Source organism: Sorex fumeus, unplaced genomic scaffold (genome assembly GCF_029834395.1).
Source record: "Sorex fumeus unplaced genomic scaffold, SorFum_2.1 ptg000014l, whole genome shotgun sequence".
Classification (NCBI taxonomy): Eukaryota; Metazoa; Chordata; class Mammalia; order Eulipotyphla; family Soricidae; genus Sorex; species Sorex fumeus.
Genome location: NW_026606071.1, coordinates 4130986 through 4143509, shown reverse-complemented (window position 1 = coordinate 4143509; position 12524 = coordinate 4130986). Strand labels below are relative to the sequence as shown.

General features: G+C 45.3%; 1 protein-coding gene across 2 annotated transcripts in view; it reads right to left on the bottom strand.

Annotated features, from left to right (window-relative positions):
• Positions 1–1692, bottom strand: part of FAM171B (family with sequence similarity 171 member B) — a 68261-nt gene extending 66569 nt beyond the window's left edge. For both annotated transcript variants that reach the window (XM_056111648.1, XM_056111649.1), the window contains exon 1: positions 1344–1692. In XM_056111648.1, the coding sequence (XP_055967623.1) occupies positions 1344–1605 (262 nt within the window). In that variant the 5' untranslated portion in view covers positions 1606–1692. The remainder of the gene's footprint in view (positions 1–1343) is intronic.
• Positions 1693–12524: the final 10832 nt, after the last annotated feature.

Here is a 12524-nt window from a genome sequence, read left to right as displayed (position 1 = left end):
TGCAGGCTAACAGCATGCTTTTGCCAAAGCATGCTGTTAGCACTTCCAGTTATAAAAGAGGCAGGAAAATCACAACACTACATACCTTTGAGGACTTTAAGCCACACTTGGGGTGTTATTAATTGGTCTAAGAGAGTGTCAGAAACACATGCTTCCCAGCACACTTTGGTGATTCCATCCTATGCTCAGGGCACTCTGATAAATTAAATCATTCTGGCTGTGTCATGAGTCCCAGCTGGTATGCCTGAGTACTGCTCTTTGATGCAGAACAAGCAGCAGAAAATAAACTGCTGACGCCCCCTTTTCAAAATCGCGTTTTCAAGATCTTATATGTAGAAGGTAAGTAAAGCAAGATTTTAAACAAAAGCAGAGGTTAAAAAAGAATTCACTTTGGTTTTGCAGACTCACTAGCCGGGAAACGGTTGGCTTTTATTCCTTTACAACAGGCAGCATCTACAGCTGGAGGGAACCTGGGTGGGGGTGGGGAGAGGCAATTAAAAGGGATAATCCACCCTTTTGCTAACCAGTGGTGCTTTCATGGGCAGCAGAGGGGGATAGAGGAACCAGGCAGAAAGAAACTAAGGGACCAAGAGCCCCGTACAGGGCATTTCCCCAGCCTCACCAGACAGTATCAACCATATGCCTCATTAAGTTACTAACAAGTAAGGCAATTCTGTTCGCTGCGGCCAGGCTTTTGCAGCGCTCACATCACTACAGACCCTCTCACCAGTCAGCCTCTCTCTTTCCCTTCCAGTATAGCTCTTTCTTCAGTTTCCATTTTTTTTTTTCGTCTAATTCTGCAGAAGGCAATTCTTGCCAACTGTCTCCAATCCTTTCCGGGTAGCAGAAGCGATAGAAATAAATAATAAATCAAGATTTCTTTCTCCGGGATCTAAATTTAAATATTGCAGGCGAGGCGAGATGGTGAAAAAGGGGTGTGTGGGTGTCTAAGGCAAGATACATATTTTTTTCTTTTTTTTTTTAAATGGGTTGAGGGGAGATAAGAGAACAGCATGCCTACAGGATTTGAGAATTGAGAGTGTACAGTATGGGTATGGGGGTGGCGGGGCGTGGGGGGAGAAGGTGAGAGGGAGGGAGCGAGAGAGAGTCATTCCCAGGGCAAAGGGGAAGAATTGAGGGGCAAATCAAAAAGATCAGTCACCCAGTCGCTCACCCCTATCCTGGACCCCTCCCCGCCACTGCAGCGCCGCGCGCTCCCCGCACCCAGCGGGCAGCTAGATGCCCGCGCGCCGAGCGCAGCGCCGGGCGATGGGGATGGGCAGGGACCGCGACGGTCCGGCCGCGCTCGGGTTCCCGAGCAGCCCGACGGCCGCGAGACCTACCTGGAGCAGGGACAGTCGCGGATGTCCCCGGCACCTCCGGCGGCACCTCGGGCCGCTCCTCCTCCTCCGCCGCCGCCGCCGCCGCCGCCGCCGCTGCAGCCGCCGCCGCCTCCCGCTGCCGCTGCTGCTGCTGCTGGATGAGGCTGAGGTCGGAGCGGCTGAGCTCGGCCCTGGCGGCCGCGGGCACCGGCCGCGCCCTCAGCAGCACGGCGGCCAGGCCGAGAAGCAGGGTGCAGGGGACGCGCCGGCGCAGCCTCGCCATGGCCGGGAGCCGCGGGGACGCGGCGGCATAGTGCGGGGCCGGGCTCGGCTGCGCGCGTCTGCCCGCACCCGCTCCCGCGCAGGCGGGGGTTAGCAGCCCCGGCACGTGATGCTCGGGGCGGGGCGGGCGGCGGGTGGGGAGGGGTGGGGGGTGAGCACCCCGGCACGTGACCTTGGGGAGGGGCCAGCCGGGGCCCAGACGCCCCCCGCCAGCCCGCTGCTTGAACTGGTGCCGGGGGTGGCAGCTGCGGGTGCAGGAAAAAAAGGAGAGTCCTTCACACACACCCAGTGCCTACTGATGCCTCAAGAAATTCTGCAGAAAGTGCGATGAAATTACCCGCAGCTCACTCATAGTGGAGCAGGTGGTACCCCAACTACCCGCCTATGGTATTGCCCAGGCACCCATGGCGCCAAAGTCTATCTCTCAAACAGCAGCTTCCTAGCATCATCTTGCTAGCATCACGGCCGTCGTGGGTTAACCAGACTGTAAATTGCAGCGCTCCAGATTTCTACTGAACTTTTTTATTTCCTGCTGAAGCGGGCATTTTTTTCTATAGCATGAAATAGGAATAATTTTGTTAAATTGGAGAATGCACTTTCCAGTTGTTGAAATGTTATTTTACTCAAGGTGTACCAAATACTAAACTGGCGCTAGCATTTAGTGGAGATGTGGGAAGGATGTGCCAGGATCTCCCACCTGTTAGAGCAGAAGGATTTTTAAACACGTTCTAATCTGGGGTGGCGATGGCAACTGGAGAAATGCTGCAATGTGACGGACTGCACTGAGTCAGAAGAAATTAACAATGTGGTTTAGGAAACGCTGGGGGAAATGTGTTTTAAAAAAATAGCTCTACGCGTAAATTGGAGCAAACCAGCTTGAAAAAGCAAAGGTATTTGTGGCACAAAGCCTAGAGTTGTTTCATGGCACAGTGTGCTTGGAAAATTGAGATAATGGTTGTGACAGAATGAGTGTTTTTAGACGGAAAGGAGTGAAGACCAGATCATTAGAAACAAATAACAAACACTTCAGTAGTGCCAGACACTGCTGAACCATATATTAGCAACTGTAATAATCTCAGATGCTATATAAGGACACTGAAATTTAGAGTGCAAGTGATTATAAAGAAGTGAAGATAATTAGTCAGGGAAGCGACTTGATGCCAGTTTGCATTATGCAAGAATCACTTTGCTTCCCCTATGGAAAATAGACTACAGAGGGGCAGACCGGAGCACAGAAAGTGAGTTTAAAGGTGTTTGCAAAAGCCCTTAAGGAGGTACCCAATATTTGTAAGACAGAAACAAGACAGGGAAAATTCAGTATACAGACCAGATTTAACAGAGATGGTTGTTCAAATGGGAATGGGAGAGTTTGAGGAGTACACAAATTGCCAGATTGAGATTGTGATGTCATTAAGATGAATTGATGAAACAAATTTCAGACCCTATAGAGACCACACTCTACACACAGGCAGTTGCAGTGCCTTTACATTTGAAAGCCCATGAAACTTTATACAGTTTGAGTGAGGGTAATCTGACTGGTATGTCTCATATACGGCATTGTGGATTCAGCTGATTTGACTGATTGGCTGGTTTCTTTCCACTCAGCATTTATATTTGTGATCTTTCCATTTTGCAACTTGCTAGAAAAAAACTTCTCAGTAGTGTAAAATTATCCTTTACTCAATGGTAAAGAAATGGTGCCTATATAATCATATGTAGAAATAACAATAGGCATTTTACAAACATTACCTCTTTCCTTCATCAAAGTGATTCTACAAATTAGTTCTTAACTGTTCTTTTTTATGTTATTTTTTGCTTTTTGGGTCACACCAACAATACACAGGGGTTACTCCTGGCTCTGCAAATAGCAATTACTCCTGACGTCGTCCCTAGGGGTACTATATGGGATGCTGGGAATCAAACCGGGCTGGCTGTATGCAAGGCAAACGCCCTACCCACTGTGCTATTGCTCCAGTCACCTCATTGTTCTATTTAGTAAAAAAAGAAACACTAAATACCGAAAGGGTAGTGTCTTTCCTAAGGAAACACTAATTTCACATGGCTTTTCCTTTCGGCCCTGTCTGGAACCTCTTTTTTTTTTAAATGAGCATATGTTGCTTTTTCAGTGATTTTTTGGGGTCTGGGGTGGGGGAACTATATAGGTGGGACCAGGGATTTAATTCAAATGAGTAAAGCACATAATTTGCACGTGTGAGGCCATAGTTTCCATCCCTGCACACTTGGCTCCTGCACACCACAGAACATGGTCCTCCAGAACCACCACAAAAAATAAATAAAATAAGTTCTGTTAACTACAAAATTATTGAAGAAATGATGTTAACATGAAGTTCCTCACACTGAACAACATTGTTCATGGCAGCTTTGCCTTGCCCATGTACTTAAAAGTTACTGGAGAGAGGCAGCAAGCAGAAAGCCTTCATAAGTCTCTCAAGCTGTTTTTGTTGCATTTTCCTCCAACTTACCTCCACTCCTGGAGAGAATAAAGGAGAAAATGGAAACAGCTCCAAAAGGCTGACTGGCATATCAGGAAGAAAGGAATACTGCCAGAATTTCTGTCATCTTGGCATGTGGTGGACAAATCATCCTGAGCATGTTAGAAACTGGCCTTCTGGAGGTACAGCTCCAAGGGATCCCAGTCGAGAGGTGTCAGACCCTTCAGTACTATGGACTGTTTGTGAAAAGAAATAAGTTTTGTCACTTAAGATGTTTTTACATGATTTTTAAATGCTTCATGATTCATATAGCTTATGTTCAATTTCTGTACAATATTCAAAAGTCAACCTCCACTACCTCTGCTACCCAGCCACTGCCACGCTCCAGGATGCGTTCCAGACCACGCAACACATCATAAGACATTTAATACCCATCTTCCAGGATTTCCGCACCATATTTGATAGGGTTCAAATGTGGTGGTTTGAACCATGGTAACACCTACAAGGGCAATTAGAGGCCGCCCTAAAAGCCTATATCCTTCTCAGAGAGACTGGCAAGCTACCGTGAGTTTCCTGCCCACACAGCAGAGCCTGGCAAGCTATCCACAGCGTATTTGATAAGCCAAAACCAGTAAATGCAATGGATCTCATTCCCCTGACCCTGAAAGAGCCACCAATACAGCAGCATTAAGAAGGATGAGGAAGAAGCTGATAAAATCTCAAGGCCAAACTAGGCTGCCAAAACGAAGAAAGACAAAAATGACTGTCTGTACTTTCAATGCACATATGCTGGCATTGGATGCATCCATCGAAAACCTGATGGTACAAGCACAAAAGATCAAGTACGACATCATTGCTCTGACCGAGACAAGAAGGCATCAATCACATCATGCCGTTTTCAACACTGGAGAAGAACCGTTCCTCGGAACAAGCTAGAAAAGAGGCTTCGGAGGTGTGGGTGTCCTTGTCAACATGAACTTGGCCATGAGCATTGATTCATTCAAATACCTAACAACCCAAATCGAATAATTACACTTGAATAGATGTGGCTCACTGCCAGAAGTTTCTATCTTTGTTGTCTATGCACCAATTATGATGAAGGAGAAATTGAGAAGTTCTACATGGAGCTGGAGAAGTTCTATAAAGAAGACCACACCTTCTACAAGATGATTGTCGGTGATTTTAATGCCAAGATAGGACCAAGAAGATCAGCCGAAGAACTCCATATCAGGACCTGTGGCCTAGAATGGAATGAACAGGGTAAGAGACTGTCTGAGTTCATCATGTCAACCAAGACCTGTAACCAAGTTACCGTGGTAACTCACAATTTCAGAAGGCTGAATCTAAACATTGGACATGGGAGTCTCCCAGTGGATGGTTCCACAATGAAATTGACCACATCATATTCAATCGATGGTTTTGCCTGACCAATGTCGCTGTTGTCCCAAAATTCCAAATGGGATCAGATCACTGTCTCCTTCGTGCAAAATTCTACTTCACAGAGCAGGGAGAAGGGGCTGCAAAGTTTAAGAAGAGAACTCCCAGAACGACCACCAACTGGGAGCTATTTGGCACTATTGCAGCAACATTGGAAGATGCCGTCATTGACAACATTGATGAAGAATACAATCAACTGGTTCAGCACCTCCATGATTGTGCGAGGAATACCCAGAGAGAGATAGCCACTACATTGTTAATCATCAGGGAAATGCAGATCAAAACAACAATGAGATATCATTTCACACCACAGAGACTGGCCCACATCCAAAAGAACAAAAGCAAACGGTGCTAGTGCAGATATGGCGAGAAAGGGACCCTCCTTCACTGCTGGTGGGAATGCCGACTGGTTCAACCCTTTTGGAAAACAGTATGGACAATTCTCAAAAAATTAGAAATTGAGCTCCCATTTGACCCAGCAATACCAGTCCTGGGAATATATCCCAGATAGGCAGAAAAGTATAGTCGAAGTGACATCTGCACTTGTTTGTTCATTGCAGCACTCTTTACAATAGTCAGAATCTGGAAAAAACTTGAGTGCCCCAGAATAGATGACTGGTTCAAGAAACTTTGGTACATTTACACAGTGGAGTACTATGTAACTGTTAGAAAAGATGAAGTCATGAAATTTACATGCAAGTGGTATTACATGGAAAGTATCATGTTAAGTGAAATGAGTCAGAAAGAGAGGGATAGACATAGAAAGATTGCATTCATCTGGGGAACATAAAGTAACAAAATAGGAGACTAGCACCCAAGAGTAGCTGAGATTAGTACCAGGAATTTTGCTCCATGGCTTGGAGGCCAGCCACACATGCTAGGGAAAAAGGCAGCTTCAGATCGAGAAGGGAGCACCAAATAAAGGGTGTTGGGAGGATCCTCCCAGGATGGGAGAAGCAGGCTGAAAGTAGACTATAGACCAAACATGATTGCCACTCAATGCCTCTTTTGCAAACGACAACACCCAAAAGGAGAGAAAGAGAACAAAAGGGAATGCCCTGCCACAGAGGCAGGGTGGGATGGAGGGGGATGGAGGGTAGGAGGGATACTGGGAACCGTGGTGGTGGAAAATGGGCACTGGTGGAGGGATGGGTACTTGATCATTGTATAACTAAAACCCAAGCACAAAAATTTGTAAGTCTACAACTGTACCTCATGGTGTGTCACTAATAAAAATTAAAGAGAGAGAGAGAGAGAGAGAGAGAGAGAGAGAGAGAGCCACAAAAAAATGCCTGTCTTCAAAAACTCTTGAGCTTATTCACCAACGTGGCTTGGCGGGAGCCTCAGGCAAACCGCAAACAAACGTCCAAGCTCACAAAGCAGTGTAGAGAAGTGATAAATGAAGACCTCAAAGAGAAGAGCAGCAGTGCTGGTGGATTCAGCAGAAGCTGGGAAAAGCATTCACAACACCCGCCTGTCCTTCACCAACTACAAGACCAAGATAACTGTCCTCTGACATCCTGATGGATCTATCACATCTTCCAGAAGGGCAATGGAGAAGATTATCCATGACTTCTACTCAGATCTCTTTGATAGCCATGTCCACCGGCCCACATACCAAATTCTGCAGGATTTGTTCCCAACGTTCTCCCTTCTGAAATCTGACATGCCATTTCATTGGTAAAGAAGTGAACAACACCTGGCCCAGACAAGATGACCTGAACACCTGCCATCGGTACTCATCAATACACTGGCTCGGCTCTTAACACACTACCTGTCTGAATGCAAGCTTCCATCCCAATGGAAAACCAGTAGGACTGTTCTACTGTACAAGAAGGGAGATATCCACGGCATTGGCAACTATTGCCTGATCTGCCTATTGTCTATTGTCGACAAGCTGTTCACTCAAGTCATCCTGAATAGGATTGGCAGAACACTAGATGAAGGAAAACCAGGCAAGTAAGCCAGGTTCTGCAAAGGATTTAGCACAATCGACCATATCCACATGATAACCAAGCTCATTGAGGTTTCTCAGGAGTTCAAGATGCTGCTCTGTCTAACGTTCATTGATTTAAAGAAGGCCTTTGATTCTGTTGAGACAGAAGCGGTCAGCGAAGCCCTAGCCAAACTGCGTTCAAACTCAATACATTAGGATCCTCCGTGAGCTGTATTGCGGATTCACTACCAGAATCTCACCATTCTACAAAGAAATGGTCATCCATGTCAAGAGGGGGGTTCGGCAAGGTGATACTATTTTACCGAAACTCTTCAGTTCCACCCTCAGGAACATCATGCGAAGACTGGAATGGGAAGGAATGGGAGTGTAGATAGACGGTCGGCAATTACACCACCTCTGCTTTGCTGATGATATTATTCTAATAACACCAAACATTAGCCAAGCAGCACAAATGCTGGCCGACTTCGACCATGAGTGTGGAAAGGACTACACAGCTGAATCTCACAAAGACAATGTTTATGAGAAACAGTCTCATTCCTGATGTTCCATTTGCTCTCAACGGGACAAACATCTCCAAATGCAACAGTTATGTGTACCTAGGTCGAGAAGCCAACATGATGAATGATCTGGCACTGGAGTTGCACAGGAGAAAGAGAGTGGCTTGGAATGTTTTCAAGATCGTCGAAGAAATAGCTAAGAGGACAAAGAACCTCCTGCTCTGGGAACATCGCTTTAATTCCACTGTTCTTCCTGCATTAACATACGCCTCAGAGACCTGGGCCCTATGAAAACAGGATGAGAACACTATTCAGATCTCCCAAAGAGGAATCAAAAGAGCTACAGCTACAGTTGGAGTATGACACTTCACTCAAATGAGGGAAAGAATGTGGAGTGCCAACCTCCATCAATGGTCAAGAATCAGGGACTCTTGTCTCATTTGCCAAGGCATTGAAAATCAGATGGGCTGGATATGTAATGAGATTTGCAGATGACCGCTGGACTAGAACCATTACCTATTGGTTCCATGGGACATCAAAAGACCGCATGGCTGCCCACCTACGAGATAGTCAGACTTCTTCGTCAAGACCCTGAACAATCAGTTTGAGGCTCTTCATGTTCCTAGAACGAGCAGACACCATTGGGCTACACTAGCACGCGACAGGGATGAATGGAGACGTTACTGGAGCCTGCTTAAGCAAATAGATGAGTAACAGGTTGTCAAGTGATCAAGTGATCAAGTGAAAAGTCATATATGGTGCAATCATGGCTACCACTTTGATGAGTCAAGACAGTTGGTCAAGGAACAAAACCCGGTATATCATTTTTTAATTTATTTTTTATTTTTTATACAAGTTGTTCACTCGACTCATCCTGAATAGAATAGGGAGTAAACTAGACAAAAGACAACCATGCAAGCAAGCCAGGTTTCAAAAAGGATTCAGCACAATCAACCATATCCACACGATGACCAAGCTCATTGAGGTTTTGCAAGAGTTCAAGATGCCGCTCTCTATCGTTCATCGATTTCACGAAGGCCATTGATTTTGTGGAAGCAGTTATCAAAGCCTTAGCCAAACAGGGCATTCAGACTCAATACATCAGGATACTCCACGAGCTGTATTTCAGATTCACCATCAGGATCTCACCATTCTACAAGGAAGTGATCATCAACATCAAGAGAGGGGTTTGGCAGAGTGATACCATTTTACTGAAACTCTTCAGTGCCACCCTCGAGAACGTCATGTGATGACTGGAATGGGAAGAAATGGGAGTGAAGCTAGATGGTCAGCAACTATACCACCTCTGCTTTGCTGATGACATCGTTCTAATAACACCAAACATTAGCCAAGTGGCAGAAATGCTGGTCGACTCGACCATGATGTGGAAAGATCGGACTGCAGCTGAATCTCACCAAGACAATGTTCATGAAAAATGAACTAGTTCCTGACATTCCATTTGCTCTCAACGGAACAAACATCTCTGAATGCAGCAGCTATGTGTACCTGGGTCAAGAACTCAACATGAGGAACGACATGGCGCCAGAACTGAGCAGGAGGAAGAGAGCGGCATGGAACACCTTCAAGAGCATTGAAGAAATTGTTAAGAGGACGAAGAACCTCCAGCTATGGGCACATCTTTTCAACTCCATCATTCTTCCTGCACTAACATACACCTCAGAGACCTGGGCCCTACAAAAACAGGACAAGAACACTATTCCTCCCAAAGAGGAATTCAAAGAGCTATTCTTGTAATATCATATTTCAGTCAAGATAGAGAAGGAATCTGCAGTTCTGACCTCTGTTGATGATCAAGAATCAAGGATGCTGTCTCATTTGCTAAGGCTCATGTGTTGAAAATCAGATGGGCTGGACACTTAACACTATTTAGAGACTAGAGCTGTACTAGAGCTGTTCCCAACGGATTCCACAGGACATCAAAAGGATGTGTGACCACCCACCTATGAGATGGTCAGACTTCTTTGTCAAAACCCTGAACAAACGGTTTGAGGCTTTTTGTGTTCCTGAAGCAAGAAGATGCCATTGGGCTACACTAGCACTCGACAGGGACAAATGAAGATGTTACTGGCACCCGCTCTAGCAACTCGATGATCAACGGGATGACAATTGATACAAGTGATACAAGTTATTTTTTATTACATTTAATATTCCACCACCCATCCCATCACCACTGTACCTTCCCACCACCATATTTTGAATGTTTCCACCTGACCCCCAAAACCTGTCCCCAAAACAGGACGTAAATAATTTATTTTGTATTGCAGTTATTAATATTCTGCTAAAAATTATCCACAAAGTTTCCTTAGAGAAATGTATGTGAAGATTGTTGTATTTCACCCTGGAGCCATTAAGCCCTTGTCATGGTATACCAGTGGTGTTGAGTATGAGAATTCTCCAGGAATTCTAAAATTTTAAATATGGTTAAACAGCTGAGGCTAATTTAATTTTCTTTTTTTAACTGAATAGTTACTTTGGGGTCCTGAGGCATCTGTGTGGCATGTTGCTCATGTTGCACTCTTCCAAGAGATTTATTTCTGAGTCTCTAGATCATGGCTGTTAATGATCTTATAGGGCACCAGAGGCAGTTCATGGGCATGACTGCCAGGCTATCAGAAGCACAGGAGGATGGGGGCAGGTCACCCATTTCCAGCTCCATGTAAGCCTGGAGATTTCAGTCACAAGACCGAAAACTCAATATATCTAAAATGTATTTTCAGTTGTATTATATTAAAATGGATAAATGAAAACACTCATTTCCTAGTCTTTTGATGTAAGACCAAAAATTAATTTTTTAGTCTCTAATGACTTTCCAGATTTGAAATCATCAATCACAAATATAATGTATCCCTATAATCCCTATGAAGTTTTAATTTGGGCAGGTTCTTTGACAGGTTCTTAAAGACATTTGGAAAGCTAGTATTGTGTACATGCCAAGTCTTCATTTCAATGTTTTTCTAGTTTATAATGGTATTACCCACATAGCTTTTAAGGAAAAATGTATTTCAAAGTGTATTTAATCCATCCCTTATAATGCAAATAGTTGTGAAAAACAAATTTGTGAATAATCAGCTGAATTTACACATGTATAATTTTCTGCTTGGGGGAAAATTCTGCAAGCACATACCTGCAAGAAGCTGGTTTTTGCTGAGTGTACCTTACAGGTCAGTCAATGAGTTTTCCAATGGAATCCAAAATGACAGTTAATAGTTACTTTAAGTCTCATAACCCATGATCACTCACTTAATCACTTAACTTCCCGTTAGTCGTCGATTTGCTCGAGCGGGCGCCAGTAACGTCTCCATTTGTCCCTGTCGCGTGCTAGTGTAGCCCAATGGCATCTCTTCGCTCCGGGAACATGGAGGGCCTCAAACCGATCGTTCAAGACCTTGACGAAGAAGTCTGACCATCTGGTAGGTGGGCGGCCACGCGGTCTCTTGACATCCCGTGGAATCCAATCAGTAACAGCTCTAGTCCAACGGTCGTCTTTAAATCTCATTATGTGACCAGCCCATCTGATTTTCGACACCTTGGCAAATGAGACAGCGTCCCTGATCCTTGATTGTCGACGGATGTCAGAACTCCGGATTCGTTCTCTCATTTGAGTGAAACATGATATTCCAAGCATAGCTCTTTCTATTCTTCTTTGGGAGACCTGAATGGCGTTCTCATCTTGTTTGCGTAGGGCCCAGGTCTCTGAGGCATATGTTAATGCAGGAAGAACAGTGGAATCAAAGAGATGTGCCCGGAGCCGGAGGTTCTTCGTCCTCTTAGCTATTTCTTCGACGTTCTTGAAGGCGTTCCAAGCCGCTCTCTTCCTCCTGCGCAGCTCGGGTGCCAGGTCATTTGTCATGTTGACCTCTCGACCTAGGTACACATAGCTGTTGCATTCGGAGATGGTCGTTCCATTGAGAGCGAATGGGGCGTCAGGAACAAGGCTGTTTCTCATAAACATTGTCTTCGTAAGATTCAGCTGTAGTCCTACCTTTCCACACTCACGGTCAAAGTCGGCCAGCATTTGTGCCGCTTGGCTGAAGTTTGGTGTTATTAAAACAATGTCATCAGCAAAGCGGAGGTGGTGTAGTTGCCGTCCATCTATCTTCACTCCCATTCCTTCCCATTCCAGTCGTCGCATGATGTTCTCGAGGGTGGCACTGAAGAGTTTTGGTGAAATGGTATCACCCTGCCGCACCCCTCTCTTGACATCAACGATCACTTCTTTGTAGAATGGTGAGATCCTGGTAGTGAATCCGCAATACAGCTCACGGAGGATCCTGATGTATTGGGCTTGAATGCCCTGATTGGCTAGGGCTTCAATGACCGCTTCTGTCTCAACAGAATCAAAGGCCTTCTTTAAATCAATGAACGTTAAGCAGAGCGGCATCTTGAACTCCCGAGAAACCTCAATGAGTTTGGTTATCGTGTGGATATGGTCGATGGTGCTGAATCCTTTGCGGAACCCTGCTTGCTCACATGGTTGTCCTTCATCTAGTGTTCTGCCAATCCTATTCAGGATGACTCGAGTGAACAACTTGTAGATGACAGACAATAGGCAGAT